Raw genomic sequence first — 16,098 nt, 5'->3', positions numbered from 1 at the left:
ATAATCAGGAATATCATGAGACTGAGGAGAGGTGGAGAAAACAGGAGCGTCCCTAAGAACACACTGACAACCCCAACTCACCACAGACCCAGATTTCCAATCCAAAACTGGATTATGAGTTTGCAACCAGGGAAAACCCAGAACAATAGTATCATTCAAATTATGCAGCACCAAAAATTTACAATTTTCTTGGTGGTCTGGGGTAACTCGCATTATCACCTGGGTCCAAAACTGAGGTTTATTCTCCGCCAAAGGAGTAGCATCAATACCCCTCAAAGGAATAGGCATCCGCAGAGGTGTCATGGAAAAACCACAACGTTTAGCAAAGTCCAAATCCATCAGATTCAACGCTGCTCCTGAATCCACAAAAGCCTTAGTGGAAAACGTGGATAAGGAGCAGATCAGAGTAATTGCCAAAAGGAACTTAGGTTGTACACTGCCCACAGCAAATGTGTGTGCAAAACGTTTCTCTCGTTTAGGGCAGACAGAAATAGTATGATAGGCATCTCCACAGAAAAAACACAGCTTATTACGCCTTCTAAACTCCTGACGTTGCACCCTAGACAAAACCCCAGCATATTGCATAGGTTCAGACATTTGTTCAAAAGGTGGCAGCACCTCCCTTGTAGTTTTACGTTCATGCAAACACCGATTAACTTGAATGGCTAATGACATAGAATCATCCAGACCAGAGGGAACAGGAAACCCCACCATAACATCTTTTACGATCTCTGATAAACCCTTCCGAAAGAGAGCTGCTAAGGCACCATCATTCCATGTAGTAAGGACCACCCACTTTCGGAATTTTTGACAGTATAACTCTGCAGAATTCTGACCCTGGTTTAATGCCAACAGGGTTCTCTCAGTTTGATCATCAGCATTAGGTTCATCATACAACAACCCCAAGGCTTGAAAAAATGCATCCACATTAGTCAGAATAGGATTTTCAGGTGTCAGAGAAAAAGCCCAATCCTGGGGATCGCCGCGCAGCAAGGAGATGACAATTTTAACCTGCTGCGCAGAGCTCCCCGATGAGTTAGGCTTCAAGGCAAGAAATAATTTACAATTATTCTTAAAATTCAGAAATTTAGACCAATCCCCAGAAAACACATCAGGAGTAGGGATCTTAGGTTCAGCAGCATGTGACTGAATGAGGTAGGTGGAAATTCCCTGCACTTCAGCAGCAAGTTGCTCCACACAATCAGACAATTGCTTAATCTCCATTAGGGAAAAAAAATCCTCCTATGGCCCCAGAGAAAAAGAGGAAAAAATACATATTATAAAAAAAAAATTCTGACACTTTTTTTTTTTTAACAACTTTTTCCTGCTTTTGAGTACCCTAGAATCTGCGGTATGGCTGGTGATTCTGTTATGAATGGGTCACCGAGGAGAAAAAAACCTAAACAAGTTAAGCCCAGAAAAACCAGAGAGGTTGGTAAGTATGCAGATTGCAGATCCCTTATCCTAACCACACAACTAGCAGCAGCCGTGGAGCGTACCTACGATGAACCTAGATGCCTCGTCACGGCCGGAGGACTAAATAAGCCTAAAGCAAGAACAGGGGAAAACTAACTGCCCCAGAGCAGACCCCAAAGGAATAGACAGCCCCCACACATGTATTGATGGTGAAACAAGATGAAAACACAAACACAGGCAGGAAAATAGGCTGAGCAAACGATGGGGCCCAAACTAACTAGAAAGGAGAGGAAAGGAAACACACTGTCTGCAATCTGCCCAAAACCCTTCAAAATAATGTCCAACACTGCTGATAACAAAGTTAACCCTGAAGTCACTAGACTTCTCTGTTATGAATGAGTCACCGGAGGAGGAAAAAAACAAAAACACAAGCTAAGTCCAGAAAACCGGAGAGGTTGGTAGCTAGCGGATTGCAGACCCCTGATCCTATTCACCACAACTAACAGTAGCCGTGGGGGGTTCCTACGGTGCCCTAGACCCCTCGTCACAGCTGGAGAGCTAAATAAGCCTAAAGAAAGAAAGGGGAAATCTAAACTGCCCCAGAGCAGACCCCAAAGCAATAGACAGCCCCCAACATGTATTGTCGGTGAAAAACAGATGAAAACACATACACAGACAGAAAAACAGGCTGAGCAAATGATGGGGCCCAACTAACTAGATAGGAAAGGACAGAAAAGATGCTGGCTGCAATCACGCAAAAAACCCTGCCAAAAATTATGTCCAACACGTCTGATAGAAAAAGGCCCTGAAGTCACTAGACTTCAAAATCACTATATCAGCAGTCAGGTATATTCTGAAGACAGAGCAAAGAGATCAACTGATCAGAGACAAAAATGGAGTTCAGCCCGTCCCAACCCTGAACACAAACACTAAGTAAACAGACAAAATCTCATGGAAAAATAGCAGAGCAAAAACTTAGCTTTTAGTAGACAGGAACTAAACTGGATGCCAGAGCACAGAGCAGAAAGGATCACCAGCAACCCTGGAGGGCGTCGGCTGCCTTATATACACTCAGAAATTCTGGATGTCCAATCACACTCCACCTGTTCAGATGACAGGTTCTTCCCATCCAGATCAATTTCACAACCTCCTTTCACCAGTAGAGGGAGTTCATCAGACATCAGAGGTGAAGGAGAAAATGAACTCATAACACTTCTCCCACTATATCAGCACTCTGAAATATTCTGAGACAGAGCAAAAAGAGGCCAATCTAGTAAGGGACAAAAAGCAAATTGTCAAATACAGATAAATGAGTGGAAATTCAGCACAGCCCCAGCCGGGGCTGGCTGACCACACAAAAAACTGAATAGAATAACAAAATCAAGTGTGAACATTAGCATAAAAACTTAGCTTGAGCTGACAGGAACAGAGCTGAGAACCAAGACCTGACAAGCAGAAGGAATTACCAGCACCAGAGTAGGGCGTCAGCTGTCTTAAATCCAATCTGAGATTCCTGAAGTCCCATCGTTTTCCTCATTATCAGGTGGCATATCTCTACTGATTAAATGAGCCTTACTACCTCCTGTTACCACCAGAGGGAGCCTGGAAGGAGAACTCATAACTGGTAGACCAGAAAATGAACTCACAACAGAAATCTATGTGTGAATTAGCCCAGCAGCATGGTGTTTAGGAGAAAAGAAAGGGTATTCTCATCTTATATATCAATGTGCCTGCAAACTCTGCACTCCTACAAGGATTCTTATTATTATTGGTTGATTCGCTTAGAATTCAATTATATTTTTAGCCTTCATTGATGGTATCATATATGGCACATGACAGCAAAGATGACAGCATATTTCACAATGTAATTAAGGGTGGCCATACACAGGTTTTGTGCAGCTGTAGGGTGAACCTGACAACTATGTTACCTATATGGTGGTAATAAAATTAACTTCACTGTTAAGATGCTTCATTAGTGTAAGCATTGGAAAGCACAAGATCTTTTACATTTCATATTTTAGACATAATTTTTTGTTCAAGGTTACACATTTTCTTTACATTTTTTACAAAGTCTGAATTAGTTGGTGTGCTGGTAAAAGGAAAACTCTTTTAAATCTTCTGCCTGAGCGAGTGTGAACCAGCTGAGTGTGACCTCAGCGTAAGTGCGAACTGTGGTAAGTGTGTGACTTGTGATTCAGTGATGAGGTATTTGGAAAACCCTTAACAAATACCTGTGTGAGTTGCTGAATTGTGGGTTGCTGAGTACTTTCTACCTGTTCAATTTTTGGGGGGCTTGGGGGCTTGTTTAACCTATTTTTTCTCTCTACAGGGTTAATCTCTTATTTTACTATCTGTGTTTTTAAGGGTTAACTATATTGCATTTAAATCTTGAGGTGTAACTATATTCACAAGGGATTAATTAAGGGTGGGAGTTAATAATTAAGGGTTTATAAGGGGCAGCTGGTTGGGGCTCAACTCCTTTTGGAAGTGCATTGAGCAGCAGCAGGTGCTGCCTGGCACTTTTCAGCCTGGGGGGCAATCACAAGCCAGTGGCCATCCAGTTGCGGTGCTTTTGCCCTGCTTATCTCTGGCCACTGCATGAAAGCAGCAGAGATAACAGGCTTTAAAACAGGCTGGTACATAGATATGGGAACAGAATGGAGCTTGCTGAATATATATGGGAGCAGAACCAAGCTTGCTGCCTACATAGATACTGTAACAGAAGCAAGCTGACTACAAAGACACGAGACCGGAACCAAGATTGCTACGTAGACAAGGAAACTGACTGGAGCTTACTACAGAGATATGGGAGCAGAACAGAGCTTACTACAGAGAGATGGGAGCAGAACAGAGCTTACTATAGAGATATGGGAGCAGAATCAAGCTTGCTGCCTACATAGATACTGTAACAGAAGCAAGCTGACTACAGAGATATGGAAGCAGGACCGAGCATACTACAGAGATATTGGAGCAGAATTGAGCTTACTACAGAGATATGGGAGGAGAGCCGAGCTTACTGCAGAGATATGGGAGCAGAACGGAGCTTACTACAGAGATATTGGAGCAGAACAGAGCTTACTGCAGAGATACGGAAGCAGAACAGAGCTTACTACAGAGATATTGGAGCAGAACTGAGCTTACTCCAGAGATATGGGAGCAGAACAGAGCTTACTGCAGAGATACGGAAGCAGAACAGAGCTTACTATGTCTATGTATAGTGTATAGTGTACAGGTAATACAGCGATCACCAGTGACATTATACACAGTACCTCTGTATATAGTGCACAGTGAACAGGTTATAGTGTATAGTGTCAGTGTACAGGTAGCACACTGACTCACTAGTGACGTCTCCAGCTGAAGTCCCTCATCTTTGCTTTTCTTTTTTATGCAGTGCAGACCACCATCATTTCTTTCAGCCAGGACTCATCTCTGCATAAAATAACACACAGTTACTTAGAGCACCACTTCCAGAGCACAATACTCACTTTTCCATTCTTCTACACTACACATCTAAATAGAGACATGCACCCACCATTAATATATAATTAGTTATTATGCAACCCACCATTCCAAATATAAATTATAATTCACCACTGCGCCCCCACCAACAATAAATAGCAATTTACCCACCTAATAAATATATACATTAATTAGCCCCTGTACTCTTCCTCCATTTTACCAGTCACTGCATCCTCAATGTCCCCCACTATGTGCCTCCCACTCCCCCAATTCATTATATTTACATGCCCCTCCTGCCCCAATTCATTGTCATGCCTTTCTCTCCCACCCTCTATTCTTTATCAACTGCTCTACCCCATATTCAATACATCATTTACTCCCATCACCCTGAAAATTCATTATTTGCTCTCCCCCAGGTCCTCATTTGTTCTCCCCATCCTCCACTTTCAATTCAATTGCTGTCCCCCGACCCTCACTTCATCATTCGCAATCCCCTTTCTCCCCCCACTTCATCATGTGCAGCAGTCCCCTTTCGCTGATGTGCAGTCCCCTGTCCCCTCCCTTACATCATCATATGCAGCCCCTCCATCATTTGCAGCACCCCTCCATCATTTCCAGCCCCCTCCATCATTTCCAGCACCCCTTCCATCATTTCTAGCACTCATCCAACATTTGCAGCCCCTTCCATTATTTGCGGCCCCTTCCATCATTTCCAGCACCACCTCCATCATTTGCAGCCCCCTCCATCATCTCCAGCACCCTCTCCATCTTCTCCAGCCCCAACATCATTTGCAGCCCCCTCCATCATTTCCAGCACCCCCTCCATCATTTTCAGCACTCCTCCATCATTTGCATCCCCCTCCATCATTTGCAGCCCCGCTCCATCATTTGCAGCCCCCTCCATCATTTCCAGCACCCCTCCATCATTTCCAGCACCCACTCCATCATTTGCAGCACCCCTCCATCATTTGCAGCTCCCTCCATCTTTTGCAGCCCCCTCCATCATTTGCAGCCCCCTCCATCATTTCCAGCACCCCTTCCATCATTTCCAGCACTCATCCATCATTTTCAGCCCCCTCCATCATTTGCAGCCCCTTCCATCATTTCCAACACACCCTCCATCATTTCCAGCACTCATCCATCATTTTCAGCCCCCTCCATCATTTGCAGCCCCCTACATCATCTCCAGCACTCTCTCCATCATCTCCAGCACCCCGTACATCATTGGCAGCCCCCTCCATCATTGGCAGCCCCCTCCATCATTTTCAGCCCCCTCCATCATTTGCAGCCCCTTCCATCATTTCCAGCACCCCTCCATCATTTCCAGCACTCCTCCATCATTTGCAGCCCCCTCCATCATTTGCAGCCCCCTCCATCATCTCCAGCACCCTCTCCATCATCTCCAGCACCCCCTCCATCATTGGCAGCCCCCTCCATCATTTGCAGCATCCCCTCCATCATTTGCAGCACCCCCTCCATCATTTTCAGCCCCCTCCATCATTTGCAGCCCCCTACATCATCTCCAGCACCCTCTCCATCATCTCCAGCACCCCCTCCATCATTGGCAGCCCCCTCCATCATTGGCAGCCCCCTCCATCATTTGCAGCACCCCCTCCATCATTTGCAGCATCCCCTCCATCATTTTCTGCCCCTCCATCATTTGCAGCCCCTTCCATCATTTCCAGCACCCCTCCATCATTTCCAGCACTCCTCAATCATTTGCAGCCCCCTACATCATCTCCAGCACCCTCTCCATCATCTCCAGTACCCCCTCCATCATTGGCAGCCCCCTCCATCATTGGCAGCCCCTTCCATCATTTCCAGCACCCCTCCATCATTTCCAGCACTCATCAATCATTTGCAGCCCCCTACATCATCTCCAGCACCCTCTCCATCATCTCCAGCACCCCCTCCATCATTGGCAGCCCCCTCCATCATTTGCAATACCCCCTCCATCATTTGCAGCACCCCCTCCATCATTTTCTGCCCCTCCATCATTTGCAGCCCCTTCCATCATTTCCAGCACCCCTCCATCATTTCCAGCACTCCTCAATCATTTGCAGCCCCCTACATCATCTCCAGCACCCTCTCCATCATCTCCAGCACCCCCTCCATCATTGGTAGCCCCCTCCATCATTGGCAGCCCCCTCCATCATTTGCAGCACCCCCTCCATCATTTGCAGCACCCCCTCCATCATTTGCAGCACCCTTCCATCATCTGTAGCACCCCCTCCATCATTTGCAGCACCCCTCCATCTTTTCCAGTACTCCTCCATCATTTGCAGCCCCGCTCCATCATTTACAGCACTCCTCAATCATTTACAGCACTCCTCAATCATTTACAGCACGTCTCCATCATTTGCAGCCCCTTCCGTCATTTGCAGCCCCTTCCATCATCTCCAGTACCCCCTCCATCAACTCCAGCACCCCTCCATCATTTGCAACCCCCTCCATCATTTCCAGCACCCCCTACATCATTTCCAGCACTCCATCATTTGCAGCTCCGCTCCATCATTTGCAGACCTGCTCCATCATTGGCTGCCCCCTCCATCATTTCCAGCACACCCTCCATCATTTCCAGCACCCCTCCATCATTTCCAGCCCCTCCATCATTTGCAGCACCCCTCCATCATTTGCAGCACCTCTCCATCATTTCAAGCACCCCCTCCATCATCTACAGCACTGCTCCATCATTTGCAGCCCCCTCTATCATTTGCAGCCCCCTCCATCATCTCCAGCACCCGCTCCATCATCTCCAGCACCCGCTCCATCATTTGCAGCACTCTTCAATCATTTACAGCACTCCTCCATCATTTACAGCACTCCTCCATCATTTGCAGCCCCCTCCATCATCTCCAGCACCCCCTCCATCATCTCCAGCACCCACTCCATGATTTGCAGACCCCTTCATCATTTCCAGCACCCCCTCCATCATTTCCAGCACTCCTCCATCATTTGCAGCCCTGCTCCATCATTGGCAGCCCCCTCCATCATTTCCAGCACACCGTCCATCATTGCCAGCACCCCTCCATCATTTCCAGCCCCTCCATCATTTCCAGCCCCCTCCATCATTTGCAGCACCCCCTCCATCATTTGCAGCACCCCCTCCATCATTCCGAGCACTCCTCCATCATTTGCAGCCCCGCTCCATCATTTACAGCACTCCTCAATCATTTACAGCACTCCTCCATCATCTACAGCACTCCTCCATCATTTGCAGCCCCCTCCATCATTTGCAGCCGCCTCCATCATTTCCAGCACCCCCTCCATCATTTCCAGCACTCCCCCATCATTTGCAGCCCCGCTCCATCATTTGCAGCCCAGCGCCATCATTGGCAGCCCCCTCCATCATTGCCAGCACCCATCCATCATTTCCAGCACCCCTCCATCATTTCCAGCCCCCTCCATCATTTCCAGCCCCTGCCATCATTTCCAGCACCCCTCCATCATTTCCAGACCCCTCCATCATTTGCAGCACCCCTCCATCATTCGCAGCACCCCCTCCATCATTTGCAACCCCCTTCATCATTTCCAGCACCCCCTCCATCATTTACAGCACTCCTCCATCATTTGCAGCCCCGCTCCATCATTGGCAGCCCCCTCCATCATTTCCAGCACCCCTCCATCATTTGCAGCACCCCCTCCATCATTTCCAGCACCCCTCCATCATTTCCAGCACCCTTTCATCATTTCCAGCCCCCTCCATCATTTTCAGCACCCCTCCATCATTTCCAGCACCCCCTCAATCTTTTCCAGCACTCCTCCGTCATTTGCAACACCCCTCCATCATTTGCAGCCCCCTCCATCATTTCCAGCCCCTCCATCATTTCCAGCACCCCCTCAATCATTTCCAACACTCTTCCATCATTTGCAGCCCCCTCCATCATTTGCAGCCCCGCTCCATCATTTGCAGCCCCCTCCATCATTTGCAGCCCCCCTCGGTCAATTTCACCATCCCCTCCATCATTAGCAGGCCCCCTCCATCATTTGCAGCCCCCCTCCACCATTGGCAGCCCCCCTTTCTTCATTTGCAGCCCCCCTTCATTATTTGCAGCCCCCTCCACCATTGGCAGCCCCCTCCATCATTTGCAGCCCCCTCCACCATTGGCAGCCCCTCTTTCATCATTTTCAGCCCCCCTCACCCATTTAATTAATTTGATAAAGAAAAAAAAAAACGTTTTTCATACTTACGTCACAAGTGATCCCCAGCAGGCACTGCTCCTCTTGTCATGCATGGTAGACGCTGTACCTGGAAGGAGCCCGCCATACATTGTATCATTTTCAGCAGTGAATCAGCTAGGCTGTATGGGCTGTTAAGAGGAACTGACTGCAGCCCATACAGCCTAGCACATTCACTACTGAGGAAGCTAGAATGTAGGGGCTCAGGACCTGCAAGGATCCCCTACATTCTAGCTACAGCCATGTCACATGCCCAGTAGTACAGGGAGGGCGGAGGGAGAGAGTCGGAGCTGCGCAGCTGCTGTATGTATGTAGACAGCTATGCACAGCTCAGAAAGTTGTCGACCTGATATGGGTACCTGGGGGAGCGGCCCGGGGGGCATTTGCCTCCCTGCCACCCGGCTCAGCCCGCCCCTGAGCAGCAGGGTGGTGTGCTGGTAAAAGGAAAAAAAAAACTCTTTTAAATCTTTTGCCTGAGCGAGTGTGAAATTAACAAGCTGAGTGTGACCTGAGTGTAAGTGCGAACTGTGGTAAGTGTGTGACTTGTGATTCAGTGACTTTGGATTCAGAGAGTTTCCAAGGAAGGTATTACTGAATTACTGTTATATTTTATAAATACTTTTTATTTTATTTTTGCTTATCTTTTCTGTCTGGTGCAATCTCCATTAGGATGTGCTCCACTATTGCCAATGCCATCCAGTGCACATCTTGCCGCATGTATGAAATCATTGAACAGCCGGTCGAGGGTGCATACTGCTGTGCGAGATGTGAGCACGTTGTGCATTTGGAAGCCCAGATACTGGATCTAAATGTGCAGCTGGCAACACTGAGATCCATAGACAATATGGAAAGGAGTCTTCTGCTCACTGAGCAGATGCTCAATGGGATAGATGAGGGGGGGATGCTAGGTTGGAGCTGCAGGACAATGAAGCAGCTAGCTGGGTGACAGTTAGAAGGCGGGGTAGAGGGAAGAGCACCAGGGAGGCTAGTCCTGATCTGGCACACCCCAATAAGTTTGCTAAGTTGGCAGATGAGGGGAGTGTAAGTGCAGGAGTAGCACTGCTGCAGCAAGGCATGTCCTCTGAAAGCTGGAGGAGTGTCTGCTCCAGTAAGGGGGGAAATAGGAGAGCAGGGCAGGCCAGACAGGTGCTGGTAGTGGGGGACTCAATTATTAGGGGAACAGATAGGGCAATCTGTCACGAAGACAGGGATCGTCGAACGGTGTGCTGCCTACCTAGCGCTCGGTCATGGTGCACATTGGCACAAATGACAAAGAGGTAGGTGGAAGGTCCTTAAAGATGATTTCAGGGAATTAGGCTGCAAGCTTAAAGCAAGGACCTCCAAGGTGGTATTTTCGGAAATACTTCCTGCACCACGTGTCACGCCAGAGAGGCAGCGGGAGATTAGGGAGGTTAATAAGTGGCTCAGGAATTGGTGTAGGAAGGAGGGGTTTGGGTTCCTGGAGAACTGGGCCGACTTCTCAGTTGGCTACAGGTTCTACGCTAGGGACGGCCTGCACCTCAATGGAGAGGGTGCAGCTGTGCTGGGGAGAAAATGGCTAGAAGGTTGGAGGAGCGTTTAAACTAGGGATGGGGGGAGGGTATTCCTTTTATAGGATGGGAAGACAGTGCAGATAGAGACCTGGGCAAATAATGAAATTGGGGGTGGGAGTGGGGGTGGCATGGGGGGTGGGGTTAGAACAGTTAATAATTTAAGAAAGAATAGAGGTACAGAGAGATGCATAAAGTGCATGTATACTAATGCCAGAAGCCTCGCCAACAAAATGGAGAAATTGGAGTTAATGTTGTTGGAACATAATTATGACATGGTGGGGATATCTGAGACATGGCTGGACGAGAGCCATGACTGGGCGGTTAATTTACAGGGCTATAGTCTGTTCAGAAATGACCGTACAAATAAGTGAGGGGGAGGTGTGTGTTTATATGTAAAATCATCCTTAAAACACATCCTGCGTGATAATGTATATGAATCTAATGAAAACGTAGAGTCCCTGTGGGTAGAAATAAGGGGTGGGGGAAAAAATATTAAATTACTGATAGAGGTGTGTTATAAGTCTCCAAAAATAATGGAAGCAACAGAGAATATCCTCATAAAGCAAATAGATGAAGCTGCGACTCAAGGAGAAGTCATTATTATGGGGGACTTCAACTACCCTGAAATACATTGGGGAACCGAAACCTGCAGTTCCAGCAAAGGTAATGGGTTTTTGACAACTATGAGAGACAATTACCTTTCACAACTGGTTCAGGACTCAACAAGAGGGGCGGCACTGCTAGACCTAATATTAACCAACAGGCCAGACCGCATATCAAATGTAAGGGTTGGGGGTCACATGGGTAATAGTGATCGCAAAATAATAAGTTTTCATGTATCCTTTAATAACATGTGTAGTAGAGGGGTTACAAGGACACTAAATTCAGGAAGGCAAATTTCCAACGGATGAGAGATGATCTTGGTGCAATTAACTGGGATGATTTCCTGAGACATAAAACACACAAAGAAAATGGGAGACATTTATTAGCATCCTGAATAGGACCTGTGCACAATATATATCGTATGGGAATAAACATGTTAGAAATAGAAGGAGACCACTATGGTTAAATAGAGCTGTAAGGGGAGCAATAAGTGACAAAAATAAAGCATTTAGAGAATTAAAGCAATTAGGTAGTGATGAGGCATTAAATAAATACAGAAAATTAAATAAATTCTGTAAAAAGCAAATCAAAATAGCAAAGATTGAGACAGAGAGACTCATTGCCAGAGAAAGTAAAAATAATCCCAAAATATTCTTTAACTACATAAATAGTAAGAAGCTAAAAAATTATAGTGTTGGCCCCCTTAAAAATAGTCTGGGTGAAATGGTGGATGAGGATGAGGAAAAAGCCAATATGTTAAATGACTTTTTTTCAACAGTATTTACACAAGAAAATCCCATGACGGATAACATGATCAGGGATAAAAAAAATTCTCCATTAAATGTTACCTGCTTAACCCAGCAGGAAGTACGGCGGCGTCTAAAAATCGCTAAAATTGACAAATCCCCGAGCCCGGATGGGATACACCCCCGAGTACTGCAGGAATTAAGCACAGTCATAGGTAAACCATTATTTTTAATCTTTAAAGATTCCATAATAACAGGGTCTGTACCACAAGACTGGCGTATAGCAAATGTGGTGCCAATATTCAAAAAGGGGACAAAAACTGAACTTGGAAATTATAGGCCAGTAAGTTTAACCTCAACTGTGGGTAAAATCCTGGAGGGTTTTCTAAGAGATACTATACTGGAGTATCTGGAGACGAATAACCTCATGACCAAATATCAACATGGGTTTACAAGGGACCGTTCCTGTCAGACTAATCTGATAAGCTTTTATGAAGAGGTAAGTTCCGGACTGGACTAAGGGAATGCAGTGGACGTGGTGTACATGGACTTTTCAAAAGCTTTTGATACGGTGCCACACAAAAGGTTGATACATAAAATGAGAACAATGGGGATAGGGGAAATATGTGTAAGTGGGTTAAGAGCTGGCTCAGGGATAGGAAACAAAGGGTGGTTATTAATGGAGCAAACTTGGACTGGGTCACGGTTACCAGTAGGGTACCAGAGGGGTCAGTTTTGGGCCCGCTTCTTTTTAACACATTTATTAATGACCTTGTAGGGGGCATAGAGAGTAGAATTTCAATATTTGCAGATGACACTAAACGCTGCAGGGTAATCAATACAGAGGAGGACAATTTTATATTACAGGAGGATTTATGTAAACTAGAAGCTTGGGCTGATAAATGGCAAATGAGCTTTAATGGGGATAAATGTAAGGTCATGCACTTGGGTAGAATGAACAAGATGTATACCGTATTTTTTCGCTTTGTAAGATGCACTTTTTTCCCCCAAATTTGGGGGGAAAACGGGGGTGCGTCTTACAAAGCGGACATGCCTTACCTAGGCTGTGATCGGGAGCGTCCGGCAGTTGCCGGCCAGTGCTGCGGGTGTCTCCGGTGCCGCGTTGTGTGCCCGTCGATGCCCGAGGCCCTGCCGACATTGTGCGACAGGCCAGAGCCCCGGCATTTCCTCGGTTCCCTGTGTGCGCGCGCTGTGGTGACGGTAAAAAAAAATGGCCACCGGCGCGTGCGCAGATGGGATCTCGGGACCCAGTTCTCGAGAGATGAGATCTGAAATCTCATCTCTCGAGAGCTGGATCCCGAGATCCCATCTGCACATGCACCGGCGACCATTTTCCCTGGGTTCCCTGTGTGCGCGCGGTGGTACCTGTAAAAAAATGCCGCCACACGTGCGCAGATGGGATCTCGGGACCCAGCTCTCGAGAGATGAGATTTCAGATCTCATCTCTCGAGAGCTGGGTCCCGAGATCCCATCTGCGCACACGCCGGCAGCCATATTTTTTACCGGCACCACAGCGCGCGCACACAGGGAACCGAGGAAATGCCGGGGCTCTGGCCTGTCGCACAATGTCAGCAGAGCCCCGGGCATCGCCGGGCACACAATGCCGCACCGCTGGGCACCGGAGACACCCGCAGCACTGGCCAGCAACCACCGGACAAGCGGAGAAACCCGGCAGCAGCACAAGACCCTGCAGCAGCAGCAATGGCACACATCGGAGCCCCCCTCATTCCTGAATGCGGCCTGCAGCATCACTCCATGCCTGCCTCCTCCAGCAGCGAGCCTGCAACCCCGCTACACTGCAGCCACCAACCCCCGTAAGCAATAAGATGCAAGGATTATAAGAGGCACCACCATTTTATTATAAAATATTTTTTTCTTATTTTTCTCCTCAAAATTTGTGGGGCGTCTTATAATCTGGAGCGTCTTATAAAGCGAAAAATACGGTAATTATGTGCTTAATTGTAAAACACTGGGCAAAACTGTCACTGAAAAAGACCTGGGTGTATGGGTGGACGACAAACTCACATTTAGTGGCCAGTGTCAGGCAGCTGCTGCAAAGGCAAATAAAATAATGGGATGCATTAAAAGAGGCATAGATTCTCATGAGGAGAACATAATTTTACCTCTATATGTCACTAGTGCGACCACACTTAGAATACTGAGTACAGTTCTGGTCTCCTGTGTATAAGAAAGACATAGCTGAACTGGAGCGGGTGCAGAGAAGAGCGACCAAGGTTATTAGGGAACTAGGGGGTCTGCAAAACCAAGACAGGTTATTACACTTGGGGTTATTTAGTTTGGAGAATCGAAGGCTTAGGGGTGATCTTATTACAATGTATAAATATATACAGGGACAGTACAAAGACCTTTGTAATGATCTTTTTACTCTTAGACCTGTGACGGGGACAAGGGGGCATCCTCTACGTCTGGAGGAAAGAAGGTTTAAGCATACGCACAGACACGGATTCTTTACTGTAAGAGCAGTGAGACTATGGAACTCTCTGCCATATGATGTTGCAATGAGTGATTCCCTACTAAAATTTAAGAATGGACGGGATTCCTTTCTTGAAAAGTATAATATTACCGGGTATATACACTAGTTTCCTTAATATTGCGTTGATCCAGGGAGCTAGTCTGATTGCCGTATGTGGAGTCAGGGAGGAATTTTTTTCCCCAATGTGGAGCTTGCTGTTTGCCACATGGTTTTTTTTGCCTTCCTCTGGATCAACATGTTAGGGAAGGTTAGGACAGGATATGGGTTGAACTAGATGGATTTAAAGTCTTCCTTCAACCTTAATAACTATGTTACTATGTTACTATGTAGTTTGCAAGTTACATCATTAATTTATTCCTATTGCATATTACTGATCGCTGTAGATTGCTTTTCTGCCATGATTCATCAAAATTAAATATAAACTGTAATATGAAAACACTCATAGTGATTTTAATGCATCTTTTACCAATTCTCTCCAAATGTTGACATAATTTTTATCATTTCAAATTAGGTAATTTAACCATCTAATCTCTAACATTCTGATCTTTGGGCTACTAAGTGGAAAGTTTAGGAAGAGTTACCAGTTGACCACAATGAGAGATGTTTGCTACTGCACAGGCCTGGTCAGGGTCGCACCCGCTGCAACCGCAATCGTTATGCCACTGCCTGTTATCAGCTGTGCAGAAACCCTTGCTATGATTCTGACATCTCATACATCCTGTCCTCTTCTCTGCTCCACTCCTAACGCCACTCCACTCCCTCTCTTCATGTTGGGCAGCAGATACTGTTGTGTCAGTCTGTAGGACAGCAGTGCCTCAGTAGAGAGTAATCTACAGTAATACCATAATGGACAAAATAAAAGGGCACACAAGGAGCTGGAAATAAGGCAATGTGTCTCAAAGGAATAATAGAAACTGTATTCATTACATCGGTAATCCCATAGACAGCGAGCCCTGGTAGCATAAAAACAACTGTGCTGCAGAGACGTGTCAATATAAAGAAAATTGAAAATAATTACCTCTGAGCTACGAGAGCATCATCCTGTGGCAATTCAAACGCATTTAGGGAGTTTACATTCTTTTATAAGAGGGCAGAAAGCTCTGCTAAGGCTATGTTCACACTTCTGTGTACTTAATCATAATATGAATAAAGTTGTTCCTAGTCATGTCTGTCTGCTTTCTATTCTAGATCCAAGCTACTATGGAACGGGCTGCTCCACCAGTAGTATCATAAACATACTGGGCATCATTATCTGCTGCGGGGTGCCGTCAGACTGCCTACAATAAATTTCCATTGTTTTGTTTTTTTGGTAAATTTCAATGATTCAATGGTTAATTATGGCCCAAGAAATTATATAAATAGTCATTATTTAATTAACTCACTTTTCTGTAATAAAGTTTTAGTTCACAAAGGGGAATCACTATTGTTTGTCATTATACTTTCTTAGCCTTAAAGTCTATGTGGGTCTGAAATGCCCGATTGTCTGCCAGTTATCTTGTCTGCCATTGGGGAGGCTCAATTTATGGAATGACTTAACATTTTTATCAACGCTTCCTTGCAATAACATGAAAAAGGATCAGTGAGAAATGTATAATAGGTGTCAGTTTAACAGATTATTCTCCATTCT

General features: G+C 46.1%; 1 protein-coding gene across 1 annotated transcript in view; it reads left to right on the top strand.

Annotated features, from left to right (window-relative positions):
* LOC141084008 (gastrokine-1-like) overlaps positions 1–15,888 on the top strand; it is a 29,576-nt gene extending 13,688 nt beyond the window's left edge. The window contains exon 6 of the mRNA XM_073568389.1: positions 15,660–15,888. Coding sequence (XP_073424490.1) covers positions 15,660–15,757 — 98 coding nt within the window. The 3' untranslated portion in view covers positions 15,758–15,888. The remainder of the gene's footprint in view (positions 1–15,659) is intronic.
* Positions 15,889–16,098: the final 210 nt, after the last annotated feature.

Source organism: Dendrobates tinctorius, unplaced genomic scaffold (genome assembly GCF_039654945.1).
Source record: "Dendrobates tinctorius isolate UK_male_01 unplaced genomic scaffold, ASM3965494v1 ptg000022l, whole genome shotgun sequence".
Classification (NCBI taxonomy): domain Eukaryota; kingdom Metazoa; phylum Chordata; class Amphibia; order Anura; family Dendrobatidae; genus Dendrobates; species Dendrobates tinctorius.
This window is presented reverse-complemented; position numbering and strand designations above follow the sequence as displayed.